The 24,972-nt window shown below is 35.7% G+C and overlaps 1 protein-coding gene across 14 annotated transcripts in view; it reads right to left on the reverse strand.

Moving 5' to 3' along the window:
- Positions 1-533: 533 nt before the first annotated feature.
- The window catches only part of MBNL1 (muscleblind like splicing regulator 1), a 205,467-nt gene continuing 181,028 nt past the window's right edge, over positions 534-24,972 (reverse strand). For 11 of the 14 annotated variants that reach the window (XM_015539324.2, XM_042956898.1, XM_042956893.1 and 8 more), the window contains 7 exons: positions 20,149-20,406; positions 18,907-18,960; positions 17,846-17,999; positions 10,220-10,255; positions 9,435-9,529; positions 6,397-6,471; positions 534-3,949 (listed from right to left, as the gene is read on the reverse strand). In XM_015539324.2, coding sequence (XP_015394810.1) covers positions 6,415-6,471; positions 9,435-9,529; positions 10,220-10,255; positions 17,846-17,999; positions 18,907-18,960; positions 20,149-20,406 — 654 coding nt within the window. In that variant the 3' untranslated portion in view covers positions 534-3,949; positions 6,397-6,414. The remainder of the gene's footprint in view (positions 3,950-6,396; positions 6,472-9,434; positions 9,530-10,219; positions 10,256-17,845; positions 18,000-18,906; positions 18,961-20,148; positions 20,407-24,972) is intronic. The other 3 variants (XM_042956890.1, XM_042956891.1, XM_042956892.1) reach the window with 3 other exon arrangements.

Genomic DNA, 24,972 nt, shown 5'->3' on the forward strand with positions numbered 1-24,972 from the left:
CAAATTTTTAACTTCTCATTTACAAAATTCACACACACACACACACACACACGAGTTATGGCATGGCCTGGCTCAGCTGCCTATGTGTAACCTCTTTTATCCCGCTGAATCAAATGTCATCATTATTTCATTACTGAAATATTCACTTAGAATGCCTGATTTCCAGGTCTAGCCTCCCGAAGAAGCCAAAGAGAATTTCTTTAATAGACAGCGCTCTAGAACTGATAAGAGATTTTTTTTCCCTCCCTTATGGTTTTCCTCCTCTATACTCAAAATCGTATCCAACAGCAAGCACTCGAAGTGTCAAGGTAAGAGAGGGCAAGATGTTTCAGAAAATACAGGGCGATGCATCACAATTGAGATTCTCAAGCTTGGTATCAAAGGACAGTTGGTGAGAAGAACAGTGAGTGCCTTCCTTGCAATCAGTTAAAACCAGATAATGAATTTTCATATCAGTACGTTCCTTAAGACAGACAGGCATGAATACTCGAAACGCGCACAAATAATTTACTCTTCAGTCTCAGATACACAAATATACTTAAGAAAGAGAAGTTTTATTAGGGCAATTTCACTTTATTTTTCCATACAGCAAAGTCAACTACTGCAGTAATAATAAAATAAGCATAAAACAAATTGCAGCCCAAGACAAAATACATAATTTTAAGCAACTACAAGCAGAAAGTAAGTTGTGATTACATAATAGTAAAACCAAGCACATCTGTCCTTTCAGCAGATGAAAGCTGTAGGGTTGCTGATAAGTGCAGCCAGCGGGAGTGAAGGCTGGATACACGAATTCATTAAACAAGTGCCCATGATCACCTTTGCTTTTTTGAGTGCTTCTGAGTTGAAAATTAAAACCGTGAAATTTGAACTGCGTTTTATTTTTTCACCTGCTGAAAGAACAGGATCCTACGGCAATTAAAAAACAATCACATAACAACTATAGCTACGGTGTGCTGTTTGGTTTGCCTGTTTATGGTTTAAATTTTGTGAGAGTCAATACTTGTTTTGAAGATTTTTTTTTTGTGAACAATAAACCACTGAAATTGGCAGAAACTGATTTGTATAATATATGTCCTTAGTATAGTTCTTTCTCTTTTTTTTTTCGTTGAAGTTTTAAACATGCAGTAGTTTTGAAAAATGTAAGGAATATTTGATCCATGATTTCACCTTAATGGTTGAAGTACCTGCTATTTTTGGTAATGATCTTCAGGCAGATTTGGCCCAATGGAGTTTTTGTCAGTCATGAGATCTCGGAAGGATGGCATATCTTTCCAGCTGAAAAAATCCTGGCAAACTACAAGCTGTCCACAATAAAGCAAAGCAACATGTTTGAAGGGGTATGGAGTGCTAACTCTGTGCCACTTTTGCAAGCAATTTTGCTCAGTCTGTCATTTTATTAGCCTTAACAAAACTCCTTGTAATTATAGACGTTTTTATTCAAAATAAGATCTTACTATTATACAGGTTTCTCTCTTTTGACTATATACAGAAGTGCAAAAAGTCAACCTTCTCTCTAGACGTTCCAACATGCTAAATTGCAGCATAATCAACCCTCAAGAGTTTGCACACACGCTATAATTCTCATTACGTAAACTTTGAGTATTTGGATTATCAACAAAAAAGTCCCTTGTTCTATTTATTGATTATGCAGCTTATTTATAACAAGGCCTGATATTCAGGGATTTCAAAAATATTAAACAATACTTTAACATTTGAAATGGATACAGTAGAAAATAAATTTTATTCTAATATCTAGGATCTAGATCTTCTTATAATAACTAATTACAAACAAAATAAATCATCAAAATATTACTCAATTGTCTGCCAGGATTGTTGCGATAGCAACAACTTAACTTCTTACTTAGCAATGATTATATATTTATAAGATATCCATATAAAAGATCTTTGTTCTTTTAATGAAAACTAGACAAGAACTAACAATGACTGACATTCTTACACTTTAATATTAAATCAGTAAAATATAAATCATTTAGTTAACAATAATACGAATATTCGTATGACACTACATGTAATTCAAAACTGAGTATGTTATGAAGGAAAAACTACTTTAATTTTTTTTTTGTATTTTGAAAAATTCATCGGTAAAATCTAATAAAACAAGAGTCTATAAACTGAAATGGTATTCAATTGTTAATAGAAAATGAAATCTAATAAATGTAGGAAATGAAAAACTACATTTTAACAAGAAAAATAAGTAATATTCTATAATGTAACTAACTACAATAACATGTGAAGTCACCATTACTCTCTTAACATGATTGAAATTACATTGGTATGGGTTCCAACCCGTAATGTAATAATCTAAGGCTTTAATAGATGTACAGTACAATCAGTAAAATCAACACATCAGTCTTATATTAGAAAGCATCTCTCTCAAGCATAAAAACTTGCAGTAAACTTGGAAGTATGGAAAGTTCTATAACTGAACTTTCGCTTCTCCCATTCCACACTATAACTACCAGTGACCTGGCCCCGACGTCAGCAATTTTTAGAACTGCCAATCAGAGCAAAAATATCCTTTACTAGCTGCAACATCCAAACCACAAAAAAGGAATTCCTTTGGATGAATCCATTCTTAAAAACTGAATGCACATCTATTTTTTTTTAATTTTGTAAAAGGCTTTCTAAGGCTATAAGCAGTTAATCTGAACAAAACAAAACAAAACAAATCACATATAAAATTCACCCATGTACTTAACCCACCCAATTACTAGGTTAATTAAACATTTCCCATTTTCATATTTTGGTTTATCATGCATCTGATGACAGTGCTGCTTTCTTCTTTGTTTAGAGTCACTATTTTAAACGTGACTGTGGTGAAGCATTTAAGCAAATGTGAAACCATTTTTGCAAAGCATTTATAGTCGTTTGACTTTTGACAGAGCTATAAATAGAAGCAAAATAATTTCCTCAAACATTTTTTTTGTTATCGTGTCTCAGAAATGGCATATCCCTTTTGAATAACATGTTACACAGTATAGTATGCATAAATATTACACTACAATGCATTAAAATAATTTTATATATATATCTATTATATATATCTCCAGTATGTGTGAGTTTATCGGTATTGAGAGAGTTTGTGTTGTGCTGTCTATTGTTACTGTAGAGTTAAATTGGCCATTTCTGAGACAGCTTTGGTTTCCAAAAAAAAAAAAAAAAAAGGAAAAAAGAATGGTGCCCTTTGACTGATTAGTACTAGCAAATAAGCAACAAAATGTGGCTCTGAAAACAATAACACTGAAGAAATAATACTCTAATTTGATGTACAGTCTATGGCACTTCATGAGAATCCTTAACAACATGGTACTTAAAGCCATGATGTGCTTTAAAAGATACACAGTTGTGGTTTTGCTTGGCACATTCATCTCTGTCAGATCCCTCCCTCACCACATCTTAAAATCTATTACATTAAAAATATTACTCTTAAACAAAAATGACTGTGCATGCACGCTCTCGTCTATAATGGCGATTTTAAATACAAGGTGCACCTTTGTTATTTGTAAACCTTGAAAGAAATAAACTTATTTTTAAAAAATTATACCTTGGTCTACAGACGTACCAATACATAATAGAATCATGGTTACACCATAGTCTGTCTTTTCAAGATGGCATGAATATATAGGAAACTAATTAGGTATGCATCTTTTAATGCAGAACTCTGTGCTAGAAAAGAAAGACAATGTTGTTCTTCTTTCAGACAGGAATATCACCTCAGCACAAATATCAATTAAATGTACAAAGTGTATAGGCAACAGTGTGCAGTGGATTTCCATGTTGTCTCTTCTTCTGGTTAACATGCAATATGTGGATGTCTTGTGGCTGAGGGGTTTTTGTGTGTGTTGCTTGACGGTATTTACAATATGGCTAATGACCTCGTCCTTTACGCTAACCAAGCACACTGTCCTTTCCTCTTTAGTATGATCTACAAGGGAAAAAGAGACAATCTTGGTTAAAACAGAGAGAAAGTCTAAAAAGAGAAGATGTTGGTTAAAACAAGGCAATTTCCAATAACTACTTCATCTGAAAACCGTATTGCTTGGTTTAAAGAGTAAAATACACGTATGTTGTTACATCTTCATATAGAAACAAAAACCACTCCCCAAGTACAAGTGGACCTAAATTTACAACTCTATGAGAATAAAATGACATGCACAGCCTAATAAAATTATGGGCTCTGCTCAAATATTACCCAATACTCAGCTAAAAGTATAAAATATGTTTGCAGAATCAAGGGGCATAATATAGTAGAGCTCTTTTTTAGCACTATCATTGTGGGGCAGCATTTAAGCTCACTTTAATTCCTCTCTCCTGTAGTTTAATGGGTTGCAAGAATACTGGTTTGGCCCTACAAAATTAAAATCCACGCAACAGTAAGTCCTATTAAACATGACTCACCATATATGGGTGCTTGATTCGCATAGCATATGTTTGGAAAAAATTTATACTTTAAATAACTGTTTTGGTTAATTTAAAGTTTGGGGTTTTTTTTTCCCCCTAAAGCCAAGGGAAAGAAAAATCCCTTATGCTCCTGACAAATTAAGGTGGAAAAGATATTACAATGTACTTGTGAATTAATACTTTCAGTTTTTACATGAACTTTGTTCTCATCAGAGAATCTTTACATATTAAACGTATGCTTTACAGTACAACCTCGAGCATGAAAGAAGTCACCATTTTGCTCCACTCAAAAAGCAGTTTAATTATTGCAACTACGCATGAAAATGGGCAATCAGTTGTTAAACAGAACATTAAGAGCCTAAGATTCAATACACATAAGTCCACTGGTTTGCTAATTGATGAACTTACAGCCGTTTGGTATTATTTGTTTTCAACCTGGATTATCGCTCAGAAATAGAACATAGTTATATACACACCAAACATACCCAATTGACTACAAAAGCTTGAAGCAGGGTTTTAGAATCTGTCAAAAGGAGAACTTTTCATCCAAACCTACATATTAAAAGGAATGTGCTTATTAAAAAATGTGACTCCTGTTCAGGAGAATTTATTACCAGATTATTGAGAAAGCTTATGAAATAGACAAAAATCACTTTCAAGAATTTAATCCGTGATTGTAGCATGTCTTTGGTACTACTTCCTGGACTGCTCTCAAATTTTGTCTATCCTCTTGTCCTGCATGGGCTCAGCCTTTGTCCAGCTCTTGCTATAGATTATTATCGCAAGGGTCTCAGAACTGGTTCTCTGCCACCGTCTCCTCACTTGACACACTCACAGTCCCTTCTGAAAGGCCCTTACTCCTCTCTTCTCTTGAGCGCAGCCCTCACTGCCCCAAGTCACTATTTTCTGACTCTGTTGGAAAAAGTTGTTCCTTCATCTTTGCTCCAAGAGAAATTTGTTCAAACCTCTCATTTTATTAGAGTGCGCTGAAATTAACATCTTTATCTCGTCTGTTCATCTTTATCTCATTGGCACGGTAACACATGGTAACACATAGCACCAAAAAATCATTTGCAAATGTGTTATTGAAAGGAAGCAGCAAGAAGGATCACCCATCTTATTTACGAGATTCAGTTTCAAATACAGAGGCTCGTTTTAAATATAAAACTATAAACATGAAACAAATATCCTGAGCATATATGATAGCTTGAATGTGTACATACTGAATAAAGCATAGCCTCTGAGGATGAAAAATGGCCAGCTTTCCCAAGTGTCTAAGTCAAGGTGTTTGAAGGAAAATCACAAGACTTTCAAATTATTTTTCAACAATGACATTTTCAAAATTATACAATCTTCTAAGGTTGACTACTTTGAAGTACCTAAAGTTGGATATGTGGATATATGCATATGTATGTATGTGAGTGTGTGTATACATTGATTTAAAGCCCGACTCTTTATATCTGAATAACCCTGTGTGTGGTGAATCATGAGGTGAAGGGGGTACGTGTTCTCACATATAGGATTTAGCAAAACATTAAAAAATAAAACAAATGATGACCTACACTGGAGCTCAGCAAACTACTAGCCGTGAGCCAATCAGACCTGCCACCTAATTTAAACATATATTATAAATTTTTATAATAATATTCCTTACAACCCACCTAAGATAAAAATGGGAGACCTTTCTTACCTCCTCTCAAAACCTTCAGCACTGAAGCATACTCTCGGTTATAAATGTACTCATTTGTCTAAGCTTTAATTTGCTTGTACATTCTACTTCTAGAACTGTGCCAGTCACAAGGCAGCTGTTCAATAAATATTTGATGACGTTCAATTTAAAAATAATAAAAATAAAAGAAAATATATAAATATTTTCTCTGAAATTCTGCAAAACTTCCTGAAGTACATCACACAAATGGTAGCTCAAAAAAACACTACAAGTACACACTATATATTACAGAAGGAACTTACTGTTTAGTGATGAAAATTCTACATCTGGGTAACATACTTGTGGCTAGTCAGATGTTCGGCAGATATTATGGGTATCTAGCAAATAAAAAATTATTTAATGAATGATCCATGCAAGCAAGCCAACAACCAAGAGATGAAAACATTTTAATATTAATTTTTTTTTTTTTTTTAAGAAAAGTGAAATTCAGCTGTGAGGTGACAGTCCTTATCTGGCCAACATAACAGTAAGTTAATGTAAACTTAATGTCAAAGGAGCAACTCATTTTTAAAAATCTTTGTGTTAAATACTAGTCTATAAATGTTATCAGTTTTTAGGAAGTAAGAGAAGTAAAACTATCCAAAATTCATGCACAGCAGTAATTGAAAGAAGCCCTTTTTGTTGGCCTACACACACACACACCTGTGGTTTCAGTTATTTACTAACCCATAAATCAAAGTAGAAAATGCCTATTTTTGTGCAACCAATTTCTAACATTTTCGTTCAACTTATGGTTTCTAACTTTTTTTTCCCCCAAATTAAACGTACCAGTTAAGAATTTTAAGAGAGTATTTCAAAAGAACCAGATAAGAGCTTAAGTTTATTTCGGAACATAGTCCTGAATCCTGATTGCACATTTGACTGTATTATAAATGGGCAAGAGCTTTAAAAAAACTTGAGAGACAATACAATAAGAAATCAATATAGAGGTGACTTATTTCAATGGTCCCCAAAGCTATGAACTTCCAATTTGTAGCCTGACTCTCCTCCATGCCAGAATTTTTGCTGCTAACCTGGGAGAGGCAGTGCGGTAGACTGAGCCAGTCCAAGGACTGCAAGCACAGGTTCTCACGCTAGTGCATCCATTTCCTGGTGGCGCAAATTTGAGCCAAGCACTTAATTACTCCATGGCTAAGTTTCTTCATCTATAAAATGGCACTAGTCCCACCTCAGCAAGGTTGATGGGAGAAGAGTGAAATCACATACATGAAGGCATTTTGTTGTTCTTTCAATTTAGATGTCCTAGACTAATGCAACATATTACAATCCACAGTCTGGAGTGTAAATGAATATGTCTCTATTTTATTTCCATTTCTCAGCTGACATCTTTACACAATTTTACAGCATTGGCAAATGGCACGAAAATGTGCTCCAAGCATAATGAAGCTTCTCATACCATTTTTCCTGCTGCTGCAGGACAGGATGTTGCACCCAACAGTGTAGAAGCATCAAGGATGGGGCTGTCGAAACATACCAAGGACCTTCAACACCAATCGATGCAGATGAAGGGCCAGCTATAAACTTCTGCATGCATGCAGGCTGCATTTTGTGGCATCAGCTATTTCCAGCATTGCTAATATACTGTAGGCATATACATATGTATGTATATGTAGATATAATATATGTGTGTATATATATATCCATTTCCCTTTTCTTTCTTTTGGTTGTAAAACAGTATGAAGACCCAAGATTATGCATGAAATGGTCACAGCACAATGCAAAAAGTAAAGTGTCCCCTACAACCCAGGTGGCCCAGGGCATGTTGGAATTTGCTTTGCTATAGTTCTGCTTACACCAGCAATTCTGTCGTCATACATGGTACACAGAGAGTTCAGCATCACTGATTTGCCTCATAAATGGATTACGGTGAATCCATTAAGAAATTTCTGCCATAGATTACTTACTAACATGCCACATATGCACAATCTAGTATTCTTGTAAATGAGTCTGATGTGTTAGCATAAATCTGGGGCTATTTTGACAAGCTTCAGAAAAACTAATGGTTCTTTGCCAAGAAATGTTTAAAGCTTGTCTGAAACTTTAAAATACATCCATTTTGGCATGCTGCTTATGAAAGTTTTTAATGGCTACACTAATAGCTTGCAGTTCTTCAACAGTACATGATGTACTGTGGAGACAAGGGTGGTTACTTCTCACAGCAGTATCTACAAAGTCAGATGGCGCTTAACTGGCCTTCTCTTCCCAAGGGGCAATACCCTGATTCTCATCTCATAGTGATTTTTTCACGTCATTTGGCTACATTTAACCTTAGTCTGTGGATTATCTGAACTTTGATTTGGCTCCAAATGTTTTCACATGCTATTAACCTTACTGAACTTTGCTTTCACAACAAACATACTTATACATTAAGGCTAAAACCCACTTTACATAAATTTGACTTTGATTCAACCATTATTTTCCAGAATATAATTTAAAATAGGATCAGAGAATGTTGGCTGAATCAATGTCGATTTTTAAATTTTAAATATTTTAATAATCATTTTCTTTTAAATAGTCATTCTTGCATATCATAAAATTCAAATTTCTGAAACAGATCCCATTTACTTAAGAGTAATCTGTGAAATTGTTATTCCATAAACTTCTATGGAACCCAGAATGACTCAATATACCGTATTTGATGTCTTTTTTCCCTTCACAACTCTCTAAAATCTATGCTGGGTAACTATAGAAATATGAGCACTTAGGGTTTTTGTTTCTGTGTTTGCTTTTCATTTAAAGCAGTGAGAATCAAACCTTGGACACCAATTTATTTTTAATGTACAATCTGCTTATCAAACAAAACTATAATGAATTTATAAAAACTCTATTTACAAGAGTGGTCATTTGTGGCATCTATAACATATTTAAACATCTTGCTTTTTATTAAGAATTTAGGAAAGAACTAAGAAATTGTACATACCAAATGTTTATCATAAAAACCTTAAAATCGCCTGCAGTTTTGATTGGTCAAAACACCTGAAGGATTGACACCAAATGAGAATTGCTTGTGTAAATATCATTTTAGTAGCTTTAGAAATGGAGCCGCGACAACTTTGGAGCACTTATAAATGGCATAAAAGCATTCTGCTGCTCATCATAGAGAGAATGTGTAGGCCAACAAGAGGTATCTTTGAAACCCCATGCTATTAAAGCACCCTCTACAGCCCTCACGTACACACGATTCCCACTGACCTCAATGGGAAAGCCACGTGCGTAAGGGCTGTTGGATTGAGCCCTATTAGAGTTGGTTTTTAAGAAACAAAGCTGTAAATTAGCAAACCTGGTTGGCTGTGGCTGTTGCAGCGAAGGGAACACTTGTGGCAGATGTTGTTGCTGCGGACACAGTGGCTGGCGTAGCACCGTGCACCATGGGAACTTTCGGAGGGAAAATCATATAAGCAAACATACAGAAGAGTGTAGCAATATGGAAACCATGGCAACATGGAGGAGATAATTGGGCATGGTATTTATCACAGCAATAAGCCATGTGACGGGACATCATCACCAGCGAGTGACATGCAATCACAGCGCAAAGCAGGACAACATTCCAAGGAGAGAAGGGGAAGGGAGATGAAAGAGAAAAAAAAGGGGAAAAAAAGCTTGTTACCATCAAATCAAGAAAATTGACACAAACAGGCTTAATTTGCTACGTCAAAAACAAGAATTTTATATAGTGTTCACAGTCAGACATTCAAAATCTAAGTCAAAATACAGGTATTTACTTCATATATACAGTTATTTGTTTGAATGAAAGTATTTTTCTCTTATTTATTATTATAAAAATATACAATATATTACTTTTATGATATAGTTTTTTTTTTTTACACACCAGAACTCATAGTCCAATCAAAATCCACCAAAGGTGACTAAAGGAAACTTGTGTGTAAAGAAAACATTTATGTGAGTCCATGTCAATTAAATAGAAAATGGCATTTAATTGACAGGTGTTAGTAAAAGGGAAATGGACTTGCCCAATAGATACAAGTTAAACTTAGCAGTGGATTTTGAGGGGCTGTGAGGTGCACCATAGGTTTAAGATAATCAAGAAACAAAGCTGGCACCTACCAACACTTGTAGCGGGTGTCATGCACAATATTGAGCCTGCCCATCATGCATTGCAACAGGAAGGTGGATTTGAAAAGGGAAAAGAATTAAAACATCCCATCACACGTGTAATTAGGAAATTCATTTGAACAAAGAAGAAAAATTGTTATTATGGGAACAGTGGCATGTAACTGTCAGCACAATCAAATCATACAATAGCACAGTGATCAATTAGAACTAGTCTCAAGTGAAGAATAAAAGCCAGTTTAACTGTGTGCTGGTACACTTTGTTTCTCCTGATTGCTGCCTATAAGTAAAAGTATTTTGGGAAAAGTTTAAACTCGCCTAATTCTTTTAAAAATAATATTGTAATTTGTTTTGTTTTAATCTGGTTACTAGCCATCTGGCGGCTTTGCTATTTCTGACTTTAACATATGAATGTATTAACATTTTCCTTATATTGAGCACATGTTAAATAATTAGAGAAATTACTTATTATTAAAATGGTAGGTAATCCAATGCACAAAACTGGCTTAACAATGTAATAAAACCAAAACATTCATTTTCATTCCCTTGGTTTTTATTTCTCTGTTCACTGTAGCAGCAACCACACAGACATGGAAGGGGTTGTGATCATCCATCCATACAGGAATTTTATTTGGAAGGATACCAAGAAATAAATTATGCATAAAGAGAAAGTGAAACTTCTGCATTGCCTTTGTTTGGAATTTAAATGTAGGCAAACATTTAGAGAGGATATACTTTTAAGTCCTGAATTGGTTTAATTAACAGGGATCTGGGGAAACAGACTGGTTTTCACTGCTGGTTTAGACCTTCAGGACTTCTTGGAATAGCAAATGTTCTCAAATATTTCACATAGAAAAAAAAAGTTAATTATATATATATGTATGTATATATTACACATGGGGTGTTGGCATTGATGTTTTCAATGTTCAACCATGATGCTAAAATATTATGTATGTAGTACCTGTTCTCTTTTACATATAAACATTGCAACATACAATTTTATGTTTTTTTTCTTTTTACCGAGTACAGGGCACTTTCCCACATAAAGAACTACTGTTCTTTCTATGAGATTATTTTAGATTTCTAGGTTTTAAAATATCAAATGATTTTATATTTCTATCTAAATCTTGGCACATCCTATTTAAACACTAGCAGCATCTGGGATGAACATTTGTTAGACAAATATCTGCCAATTGAGTCTTGTCAGAGATGGCCCTACAAAACAAAGCTGCCATTGAGAAACAAGGATTACTGAACTGGCGTCCCTGGAACAGCTGCAATTAGTCTGTTATCACAATTAGACTGTGGGCACAATGATCAGTGATTAAACTTGGTAATGGAGCTAGGGAGGCATCCGCCCAGGTGGCATAATATTACCCTGACAGTCATTTGTTAAGATGCTTGAAGATCTCTATCATTTGCTACTACTACAGAGTCAGACTTGGGAAAGAGAAGAACAAAAACAGACCACTAATAACAAAGACGTTAATGTGAGACAGTAGAGCAAGCGAAATTTAATCCTGGGTCTAGATCCTGTGAAATCGTTATCCTCTCAAGGTGGGGCAAGAGGACTGACTGGGAAAGAGAGGATGAAAAGATGAAGGAAAAGCAATAATGTGGTATTCAAGGAATAGGAAAGCCGGTTTAAATACTGTATGGGTAGTAGGTTTTCAATTTACCATTCATTATTATGCTGTAATTTGCCTATTATATTTCATCCCATACATAATTTAGCCTGCACATGCAGAAAATGAATTAACCATCCTATCTGTCTAAAAGCCTAAAGCTTCTATGATTGGAATTTTAGTTTGAATTATCTTCCTCATTACCATTATAACCAGTGCACACAGTTTTGAGAGGGATTTGCAGCAAATAAACATAAGGCAGCAATGAAAATACTAGCCAGGTGCAATAATTCACAAAAACAAAGACATTATGCTGTAGGACCCACTTACCGAGACCAAAAATCACTTTGAAATGACCATAATATCCATCTTTACAACAATGGGTTGATTTACTAATAATGATGCACAAATAGCCAATTGAAATTTTTTTCCTTAATTTTCAACACAAAGAAATGTTTCAGTGAATGCATTTGTCAATTTCAAATTTCCCCTATGAAGATATTTGCATAGCAGAATGAAGTGTTTCTGAGGAATGCGTTCCTATTTGAAGATGCAGGAAAAACAAGTAGGAAGGTAATTTGCAAATGCGTTGTATGCACAGTTAAAACTACTTCAAGGAGAAGGGAAAGAAGTAGAAGAGAGAGAAAGTGATAATGGATATTTGGTTGGAGGTCTGAACTTGGATGTGGTAATTCAAGCCTACTGATTAGCAGTATTAAGCTGATTTAAGATCTTCTAAAATTTGTATCATTTGGGACTAAAAGTTCACAATCAATTGAAATTATTTTCGAAATTGATATCTGAAACAGCAACAGCTTCAGTTTATTTCTATCTGATGTTTTGAATTCTATTCCATTGCACTACTGAATTTAAGAAATGACAAATAAAACCTAGTGCCTACTACATTCCAGGCTTTATCCTAAACGCTTAGACCTGCCTATGATAGTGCTTTAAGAGATGTTTTATGAAACTATGTTTAAAACTCATTTAAATGTAACCTTATGAAATAATCACATTATCTACATTTTATAGGTGAAAAATAAAAGGGATACAGAGATTATAACTTGTGGTGGATCTGGATTTAAACTTCCAAGCCTGATTTATAATCCTATGCTAAGATGAAAGTAAACTGCATTAATTTCATTAATTATAATAAAAGTGACAAGCTGGGAATTTTTGTTTTTGTTTTTTTCTGTAAAAACACCCCCATCTCCTTGCCACCTCCCTTCTCACTCCTCCCCCTCCAGGAAAATTTCCTGGCCTTCTGTTTCTTTATGTCTGGTAAGTTGCAACACAAGCCAAAGCCAAAGTTGCTTAAAGCAAACTTATTTTTAGGTTTTTAAAAAAATCATCAGCCCACACTGAGGGCAATATGCTAGGAAGAGGGAAGAGAGGTGTGCTTCTGAGGGTAGAAAGCAGGCAAAAATGGTGAGGGAGAAGGGAGAGGAAAGAGGCAGGGAGTCTGCAGGGTACATGAGTAGTTGGGTATGTAGTCTATTCTTCCACCATAGCTCCATGGGCACAGGCTGCCAAGGGAGCGTATGCTGCTTATGAGGCTAAGGAGCTCAGACAAGCATGCCTGGACCTGAGGCAGTCACAGGAACCCTGGAGGGTGTAGCTTGCTGAGACCTTGTAAGCATGGGCCATGATCATACCAGCAGTGACCAGTGCTGACTGAAGAATGGAGAATGGGCATCTTATCTACTCTACTGGACGGCACAGGCCCTCACCTTGGGTGGGGTGTGGGGGGTGGGATGGGAGGGAAGAGAAGATGTGAGAAGGGGGTCCTGAATCCCGGTAATTAGACCCCAGTAAGGGAGCCTAATCTCCCAGTGAGATTAGAGTTTAGAGTTGGACTTCATTTGAATTCAAGAAAATGAAGTGATGTAAATACAAATGGTACTTCTTATTCCAATGTCAAGGGTGAACTCCATACCTACAATGTAAGTAGACCCTAGATTATACATAAACTGTATGAATAATTAATTGAGTTTTAAAGGGCGAAGATTTTTTAAAAAGTAGTATATCTCTAAAATTTAAAAAAGAAGCTTGGATATGAATTTACTCCAGTAATTGTATTTATTTTTAAACGAGATGGAGGGTATAAAAGCACCAATCATGGAGTCAGGGTATCAGTAAGGCCTAGTTCATTTTTTGGGCCAAATCATTTTTAAGGACTTGATATAAAGAGCTCACAGATTTTGAGAGACTGAGTCAAACCCACCTGACCTGATTTCAAGTTCTGTCTAAACCTTACATACAAGCCATGCAACTTGGAGCAAATCATTGGACCTGACTAGGCCCCAAATTACTCATTAGTAAAATGGGACTATTAATGCCAACCTTTTGGGGTCGTTGTGAGAAAATATGAGATAATGTATATAAAGTATCCAGTGCAGTATGGCACAGAGCAAATATTCAATGTGTGAATATTCACACAATGTGTGAAACAACTGGGCCTGAAACCATTAGGGAGTTGTGGGGCTTGGATTGGACAGAATGCACACCTTGTAAAGGATTTACATTTTGATTTTATTTAAACATTCTTAGACACTTCTGGATTCTAGATTTAACCCTTGGGTCATAAATTTGCAATCTCCAATATGAATACTGGCATACCATGTGGCATACAATAGATGTGTGCTGATTCAATGAATGGATGGACATGGGTGGATGGGTGGATAGATGGATGGATGGGGAGACAGGTGGATGGATGGATCAATGAATGGGTGGATAGGTAGATGGATGGAGAGAAAACTGGGAAGGACAGAGGAAGGAAAAGAAGGAAGGGAAGGAAGATAAGAGGGAAGAAGAGATAGGTGGTTGGAAGGACAGATGGATAAATGATTAGATGAGTGCACAGATAGACAGGTGGATGCCACATAAACCTAATTTTGTTATTAAAAGTTATATATGTAATAATTGTTTTTAGCTAGTTACCTGGCTTGCCGCTGAACCTTGATCTTTTGCCAGCAACCCAGTCTATATACATAGTTACCTCCTCAAATGACTTAACTATGCTTCACTGTAACTTCAATGTAATAGACCCACATACAAACCCCTTATTACTGAAGCAAGAGACTACAGAGCTCTAAAACTCTAAGTTGCAAAAAATAAATAACTTCTATTTTCTTTTGAGTTCCAAAAGAGCCTTCAGAATATACCTTCCAAATCATTATATTGTGGGCAGATGGGAGGTTCTAATCAAATAAGTCATCTGCAGAATAACACAGTCTTTGGAAAATGAACTTCCTTTTTCCCAGGTATTATATATGAGATTACACAGATGTGTGGTAGGATGGATTTCCTGTAGTTCTCAAAGGGCATTTAAAAAATTGAATTCGCTGTAAATTTTTTTTTTTTAAATAGAGAAATTTCACATGCAACCATCCAAATGAGGTAAATATCTGGGAAAAAATCAAAAAGACCTGCAATACTGGACATCAGGGCCATTACATTAGATTGTGCAGGTCTGCACAACTAACCACGGGAAGCAGAGACACAACTACCCTAAAATGTAAATGGAGCCACAAAGGATGTGCAGTTTACAACAGGTACAACATGCCAGGCAGATATTTCTCTGAGGCAATAGAAGCCTAAGTCAAAACACTCACCATCCTCTTTAGATTGGGCCTGTGCTCCCCAGTGCCTTCCAGACCTCACAGCTCCTAATTTATTTCTTGCTCCATTTGTTTATATATCCTTCCTGGCCCCTAAGGCATTTTAGTTTACATTCTTTGCATCAGATTTCTTTCTTTTCTGGCTGTCTGACAAAGTGGTTTGGCAGAAGTAAAGACGGGCTATCCATTTTAACCTTTTAATGTCATAGAGCCAAATTTTTGGACACAGGCACTTATGACAAATAACGACAATATTTTAAAAGAATGATGAAGGTATTATCTACTTCTGATTATGTGACTCATAAAGGTTAAGCCCTTTAAAAGTGGCTTACAAATAAATGTAATTTTATATTATTGTAATAATTTCATATCATATTGATTAGAAATATCAAGAATAGAATATAGACTATCTCTGATGCAAAATTCATCATAAAAACGCAAATATTTCTTAACCTTTTTAGCACATTGCAATATATTGTGACACATTTTATTTACATTAAGAACACTTCGTTTCTAGAAGAGAGAAGTATGATTTTGAATTGCAAATGTGTTTGTTTTTCCCACACTTGATCCTTACCTAGCATCTTTTGCTCTGTCTTATCCACAGACTAAAAGCCTTTCTAGGGAGAGATTACTGTCAGAAATATCAAGCAATTAATGGTTATGTTTATTTAGAAACGGCCTTAGTCATCTGAATATTGTTGGAGAAACTAACGTAAATCCCATTTAATAAGACTGAACTGTTAGGTTTCCCTAAATAATATATGGAGAGAGTTAGATGTTTTTATTTTTAGATTTTAAATAATGAAATTCACTTCTAATGACACTGTTTTACTGAATGAAATAAGCTGACAAAAATAATCTTTGGTTTCTTCAAAGAGACTATGGTAGTTACCCACAATCTCTTAAAACTTTGTTTAGTGATCTGACTATAGAAAACTTGATATATTTGCTGAAGACGGCATAATTCTAGGGGCATGGCAATTTATATAAAAGCATAAAGATTACATTCTGGAAATCTCTGAAAACCTGTATGTGTTGAGAAAAAAGTTTCAACCTTATAAAGTGTAAGAGAAATGTGATTTGCCTCAGAATGCAATAAATATGCTACAGATCAAAATGATGTAATTTGTATTCTAAAATGGACAAACTGCAAATGCACAGAGACTATTTTGTAAGTACAAATACTTTATCCATGGTGCCTAAGGCGTATGCATTGTAAGTCATGTAATATTCCACATACTCCAGTCCACCGAATCTTGTTACATATTCTACATACGGATGGCCAGCTTTCAGAGATGCACTGTATAGAAGTTGTGCTTGGCATTAAAAACTAATGTGAACATAACTTATTCTTTTGTTCGCTATTCAAAAATAAATTCTCACATTCTCTCGTGGCATTACGAAACTAACGCATTTAAGTACTGTCAATATAGCATAATATACTAATGGTGCTGGACCTCTGACATACATACCTCATCATTAATTAATTTAATTAGGGATAAAATTATTTTATTAAATAAATCTCTGAACCCATGGTAATTATCTTAGAAAGGTTAAGAGGTAAAGAGGAAAATAGGATTAGAGTCTCTGGTTAGTTGAATTCCAGACTATACGAAGTTTAACATGGATTTCCTGAAGTCAATGAAGGGTGCATAAAAATAATAAATTTTCAGGTAATTAAATGACTGGTTAATGTTTCTAAATTTTATACCCTTGCAGATAGTTCTACAGTATGTTTATGTGACTAAGTTGAAATCCACTGAAACGACAAATGTATAACTCAACAGTAGATGTAAACTTGTACTTCTATTAGCTCACGAGAAAATAATGATTTTAAGCAATGTACTGATTGGCACACTTTTTAAGTGCTCTGGAACACAGAGTCAGCGTTTGTTTTTTTGTGGTTTTTTTGTTTGTTTGTTTGTTTTTTTATTCTCCACCTCAAAAACAAAAAGGCTGAAAAATAAAAATCAAAACTGAAAGTGTCATTTCATAGAATTCAAATTTACTCTGGAATCATGAAGGCAAAGGGGTCTTACAGCAGAAGAGTGTCATAAAATAGCTTGACAGACATAAAACAGTGTTGAGGAAAGAGAAAAAAAAAAGAGAACTACATTTCAATCCCGAATTACACACACCAAAATAAATCTATAAAATACCACAATGATCTTTGATCCATTTCTCATTACACTAAGATTCTTAGTTTTTAAGGAGAACCACATGAGATACCTCAGTTCATCTGCTACTGCTGACCACCTTACCTTCCAACTATCTATGGCTAACGGCAAACGGGGGGCCTGGCTTATCTGCTCTCCCAGCGTATCTATCTGCGGCTCCCCAGATTCGTTCATGAATAAGCTCAGACCCCTTACCTGGTGGGAGAAATGCCGTATGTTGTTGCAACTGCATGTTGGCTAGAGCCTGTTGGTATTGGAAAATACCAGTGTTAAAGACTGCGGTGGCACCGTTGGTTTTTTCAAGAGCAGGCCTCTTTGGTAATGGGGGAAGTACAGCTTGAGGAATTCCCTGTTTAGTGAATGAGTATAAAAAACAAATACCAGTAAAAAGAGAAAAAGAAAAAAGAAAAATCAGTTGAAGGCTAAAATTGTTAGGAAGCATGAGCAAGCAAGCAGCAGAGCACTGAACTACCCGGGGGGTGGGGTGGGATTCCAATCAACAAAAATTAAAGGGGATCAAAAAAAAAAAAAAAAAAAAAAAGCAAGATAAAAGCTTTAAAGGAAGCATTATTTTTGTCCAAAACAAAACAAAACAAAACAAAAAAACAACCCACTAGGACGAGAGCACATGTTATAATGTGTTAAAGTGTTTTAAGTCCCATAATGCTTCAGGCTTTCTGTGAGAAGCCACTGATTTGGGGCAAGAAGAAAAGCTGCACTGCGAGCTCCATGAGGACTGACAAGTATAAGCAATGTTAATAGTTAATCGTACAGAGTGACCAGAACAGGTAAAATAAAAACTCACCCCACTCATCTCCTCCCCACCAGACCTACCTACACATGCAAATGTCCCAGAGCATGCAAGTTTTTTTTTTCTTAAACACTGAACTATAAATATTAAAAAAAATAAATAAATAATTCTATCACTAAAGCCATGCTAACCAAACAGGTACATAAATATACAGTCAAAAATACATTTTTAATGTCCTTAAAGTATTTCACTAGAACATTCTACAATGTAGTTAAACTGAATGTGGGCTGCTGGGCTTTCGGAATCTTTCATTGTATGATATCCGTCCAGGTACTCACAGTAGAGTCTTTCCACTAATTTTGTCAGGAAACCACACTCAGTTTTTCATTGTACTTTACAATTTTATAACAGAAAAAGGAATATATATTTTTAAATTGATAAAAAAAAAAAACTTGTATCTACAATAAAGCTACATGCCAAGCTAAAAGGTGAAAGGTCATAGTACCAGGTCAAAGGTTGCCTCGAGGGGTCGCTTCAGTGATTTGACAGCCGACTGAGTCTTAATTAGCAGGCAGCGAGCACATGATGGCAATGGGCCAGTGGGGTTCAAGCGCATTAACATAAACAGCAAGCAGAGGTGCATCATGGGGGCAGCAGTGCATTTTTGGGTAGGTGAGAAAAAACAAATAAAAAAACAAATCATCGGAATGCCATATACAACGAATAACAAGACTAAGCATGCACAATAAAGGCACTACTGAGTTGTTATTGGGAGGATAACTCCTCTTTGTAGTTAATTACAAACAAGATACTCTAACAGAAAAAAAAAAAGAGTGAAAGGTAGAGAGGAGGAGAGAGTCTGCCTTCTGTATTTTTGCTCAAGTATCCATAAACAAACACAGAAAAGACCTCTCTCGTGATTATTTTACTGTGCTGTGAAAACCACACAGTGTTTTTTATGACTATTTTCATGATTAAGTCTTTTATATATTTATGTAAAAAAAAGGACAACATTAAAACAGCTAAGCAAAGAACAAAGAATGGACTCATTAAAATCAGCTATTAGATCACATTAAAATTTACCTTCAGAATATAGGTGTTTCTGTTCTAAATGATCCAATTTCTTCCTTGAGTACTGCTGTCTTTCTCCTTTCTATGTAATGGCATAGTCATGGTTCTCTAGCGTTACAATTATATTTATGCCACAATATTATTTAAGATGATCTAGATAGCACACTGTTCAAAATCTGGTAGCTAATCCTAAAAACAATTTTGTTTCAGCAACTTTCCTAAACAGTTCTAGATTATGTTATTGTTAAAAGCAAGATATATGTAGAGAAGAGCCTTGATGTGCAAAAGAACACACCGAAGGAGAACAATGGCTGATTAGATGGCACACAGAAAAATAAGAGGACTGAAAATGGCAGTATCGTTAAATTGGAGAGGAGACAGGTGTTCTTTACAAAGCAGAAATTTTAGAAACCCTATATCCAGAATAAGACAGAGTATTAAGAGTTAGGCCAAGGGTAGGAGCAATCTGAACCATTTGAGGAGTTACCCTCACTTCTGTGAACGGTAACTTCATTATGTATTGTCTGGGATACCTGAACAAACATATCTTCAGCAAAAAAATAAAAATAAAAATAAAAAAATTTAAGGTTAATAAATGAATAGCTTGTAGTCAGATCTAGTCATTCAGTTTGCTGTACTGACTGCTAACAAAGAGAGAGCTGATGTCTCTACTCACCATGGCAGCTGCGGTGGCTGCTGCCTGAGCGGCTGCAGCCTGGTTGACCTGGTATTGGGCAGCCTTGATCTTGGCTTGCAGATGCGCAGGAGGATGAAAGTATTTGCACTTTTCCCGTGAGCATCTCCCTTTGATGTAATCCATACACACGGTCACTGTGTTGTCATTGGTGTCAATCATTGTGCTGTCAGCGGGATGAGCAAACCGGCAATCATTTTCTCCTCTGTTGCAGTTGCCACGCTGGTACTCTCGACATACCTAGGAGGTCATTAAGTGCATGGGACTTGGTCAACAACGTGGGCAAATGCGATCTTTCTGGAGAGTTTAACTTAAAGGTGGTAGAGGGCTACACGCGAAAGGGGAAAAGACCATTTGCAAAAAAAAAAAAGCACAAAATAACTTGAAGAGTTCCTCCTCCGGTGCACAAGTTATAGCCCCATTTCAGTAAAATTTCTGTGAGAAAGAAAATACTAATACTAATTTAATACTAATTATGGTAAAGCATCTAATTTATACTAGGTTGATGTATTTATTAATTACCGAGGGAAAAAGAGTAACTTTACAGTGAAGCCACCACTTTAAGCAAGTGATCAACATGAAGATCACCAGTAAGAAGACATAATGGCATTGTGTATCTACTGATTGGTAGGACACACTGGAAAAAAAGGTCACCGCATCACTTCCATTGTATCGCGGCCGAGAATGCATAACCGGCATTTAGTCACGTATGTTTTCGCTCTTATGTGGATCCTGAGAAACTTAACAGAAGACCATGGGGGAGGGGAAGGAAAAAAAAAAGTTAGAGAGGGAGGGAGCCAAACCATAAGAGACTTTTAAAAACTGAGAACAAACTGAGGGTTGATGGGGGGTTGGAGGGAGAGGGGGGTGGATGATGGGCATTGAGCACTGCTGGGATGAGCTCTGGGTGTTGTATGGAAACCAATTTGACAATCAATTTCATCTTAAGGCAAAAATCATGAGGAAATATTGGACAAACTGAAATGGAAGAATGTTTTACAAAAGAACTGATCAGTCCTCTTCCGAAGTGTCAAGGCCATGAAAGGCAAATAACGATGATAAACTGTCAGAGACTGAACGATCCCGGGGTCAGAGAGAGGAGGTTTGTAGGACAACTGGTGAAATTTGACGGCGGTCTCTAAATTGGTTAAGAGCAGAATATCAGTACTAATTTGTTTTGTAAGCGAGAACATGGCCATGCAAGTTGTTAATATTTGGGTAAGAAGGATAGGCAGGAACTCATGGTTCTGTTTTTGCAACTGCTGTGAGAATCTGAAATTATTTACAAGTATAAAGAGTAAAATCTTATAGCTTTGTAGTCAAATGTTTCCAAGAATTTTTTTTTTAACCCTTAGAGATCCTTGGTAGCTATATAAAGCAGATGGAAAAAGATTCTTGTTTATTTGCTTTATACCTATTAATTTTGGATGGAGTCCCTAGGGAAAGGGTGCAAATGGATTATTTCTCATGTGTTTGCTCCATTTTGACTCTTATTATTAAAGTTTGTCATGAGGGCTGCTCCAAGCAGGAGTCTGCCAGCACTGTCTTCATCTGGGATAGTGTGACCTTTTTACCACAAGAGGGCCATCTAAAACACAGAATGTCCTTTTTACTATTTTCATGTTCCTACTTCTTGTTTCACACAAACAGTTTTTATTTTTCATGTTATCTCCTCACAAACAGAAAATACACAGATCCCAAGCATTTTATTTTGCAGTACAGCAAGGAAGTGAAATGGGAACCCTGTTATGATTTAAAAGGCACAGGTTTTCTTGGATATGTGTACATAAAATGATCCCATTTAATTCTAGGTAATTTTCTCTATTATATTCATATCCCATTACTGAGCAAAGAGCTTCTTTTAAAAAATACCACTATAATTTGTATCATGCCACATCTTAAAACAGCATTATAAATGACATCTTGCACTATTTTTAGACCTCAAGCTAGCTGAAGCTTTGTATTCCACATACACAGCAATGAGCCAACTTTATTCATCATCTCATTCACTTTCTTCAATTAAAAAAAATTACTGAATAAATGCTATAGGCCGGACACTCTGAGAGAAATTAAGACTACAAAAATGACTTAGGAGGTTACAGAAGAGCCGTTTTCTTCTTCTTCTTCTTTTTTTTTCTCATTGCATTTGTCTTCTTGAACATAAGAAAACAAGGATAACCAGGAGTTGATAATTTGAAAGTGATTAAGCCGTTATCCAGAACTATTGTCCTCCACGCTGGCTGGGCACCAGTGTCAGTGGCAAAGCTTTCTACACCATAAATCCCCAGTCCCTAACCAACACTTACTGAATTAGGCTCATCAGAATAGACTGGAATAGTGACACACTTAAATGAGGATAAAAACTTTTCACGTATGTATATGAAATTGATGCTAAATTTAGACTATCACATGAACAAAAAGGCTGTTTTTCCACATAAGCAAATCTACGTCAGTGTAGTCTCATGCAATAGAAAACTGTATGTGACTGCACACTTCTGGGGTGAGTTCTCCGGTAATTCCTGCTTTCTCGAACGTACTTACAAAGAACCTGGCAGCAGGTGAACTAACACCCTGTCTTTCAATTTATCTTACTCTGTGCCATACCGACAAGAAAGATCCAAAGGTGAGCTTTTTCAGAACTATTAAAATCTAAGATTTGTTATTTTCCCAAAACAAGTAGGCTTAGGCATGCCTGTGCCAGAAATTTGAGCGTCATTCTCCCAAAATAACAACCTGGGTGCTGGGCTGATTTTGACTTTTTATTTCTCTTTCTGTCTCAACATTATTTTTATTTTCAGTGATATAAACTTACATTCAGATTGCATACAAATGGTCTTCATTTAATGTTTTTATTTATTTAGGAGAGAGAGAGAGAAAGAGAGAGCACAAGGTGGGGAGGGGCAGAGAAAGAACGAGACACAGAATCCGAAGCAGGCTCCAGGCTCCAGGCTCCAAGCTGTCAGCACAGAGCCCGATACAGGGCTCAAACTCATGAACTGAGAGATTATGACCTGAGCTGAAGTTGGAGGTCTAACCGACTGAGCCACCCACGTGCTTCTACAAATGGTCTTTCTAATACACCTTCTCATTCCTGTCCATCTGCTTTATACGTGTGTGTGGTTCCTACAGGTTAAGGAGTGGTTTCTTATCATTTTCTACTCTTTGTATCTTGCAAGATGCAATTCAGGAGAACTTTAAGTCTATCTAAGAAGAATTGATAGTTAGCATTCCACTTAGAATTTGTCCTAAAACTAACCTTTTCAAAGTTTCAAAGAATGTTGTCAACTGCTTTTGTATGATACACATTTTTTTTACTTGTTTTTATTTTTTTCTCACTTAAAGTGCTCCTGACATGAGAAATGGAACAGAAGAAATATACTGAGATAGCTGTTCTCCCATTATTTTTGCCCTTGAAAAAATAAAGAAAAAAGATGGAAAATCTCCTGTGAAAACTTGTACTGCTGAGAGTTGTATACCAGAGGGGCCAGAGGGGTTTGCCAAGTGCTGGATGTGTGTCTATATCATTGGTACCTACCTGAACAGAACAAACTTCCCAGCGCTTTGAAAACACCTTTTTCTCTAATAATCATCACCAATAAAACAGGATCCATCCCTGGACTGCTGAATTTGAGTTTGGCCTGGTTTCTCTGAGGAACTCAAGAAAACTTTAGACTATACTGATCTTCAAAAGAAATATCTTAGGTGTGGTTTCATATTAGCAAATTATAACTGGCGGACAAGCTTCAATAAACTTAATCTCGGAATTCAAATCAGGATAAGAAATTGTAGGATTTACCGTATGGAGAATTTAAAACATAACAGGTAAAATTAAGTTTGAAAATCCTTAACAACATTGTGGTTCTTTTTGCTTTTCCAATCCAGTCTTCTGCATGCACACATTTTTCGAATAGTTATAATTATGGTATAGCTACTACTTGGTGACCTGTTTTTGTTCAACAGTGCATGTAAGCATTTTTTTAATTTTACTAAAATATAGTGTCTAGAGTGATCATTTTTGATGGCTGCATTGAATTCCATCAAACAGATGTGCAGAATATAGGTAACTCTAGCAGAGATCATCTAGATTATTTCCAATATTCTCATATTACAGATAACATTGCAAGGGATATATTTATGAACATAGGCATTTAAAAATCATTTTCTAAAGTTACATCTGCAGAAATGGCATTAGCGAGTCAAAAAATATAAGCACTTTTTATAGTTTGGTAAATGGTTTTCAAACAGATTAAAATAATTCCAGCTATTTAGCTAAACACATAATGTGTTTCAATCAAAAAAATGTTGAATCTTTTACTCTACAAACATTAAGGCAGGATTTGTCTTATAAATCAGATAAGTTTTATAAATTTTCATACGAAATAGGTAAGAGGTTGTGTTTACATTAAAAGCCATCATTTTAATGGAAGATATTCACTGAACACTTTTATTTTTTTAATTATTTTTTTTAACATTCATTCATTTTTGAAACACACAGACAGAGAGAGTGTAAGTGGAGGAGGCCAGAGAAAGAGAGGGAGACACAGAATCTGAAGCAGGTTCCAGGATCTCAGCTGTCAACACAGAGCCCGACGCAGGGTTCAAACTCATGGACCGCGAGACCATGACCTGAGCTGAAGTCAGACACTTAATCAACTGAGCCACCCACGTACCCCTCACTGAACACTTATAAATATTAAAATCCATTTCCAGAACCATCTATTCCATAATTATGGAAAATTAAAAGTACTTAGAAAATCAAAAAAATCAAAAGTACTTAGAAAAATTCCCAAAGGAATATGACTTAAT

The sequence above is a fragment of the Panthera tigris genome, chromosome C2, assembly GCF_018350195.1.
Source record: "Panthera tigris isolate Pti1 chromosome C2, P.tigris_Pti1_mat1.1, whole genome shotgun sequence".
Classification (NCBI taxonomy): domain Eukaryota; kingdom Metazoa; phylum Chordata; class Mammalia; order Carnivora; family Felidae; genus Panthera; species Panthera tigris.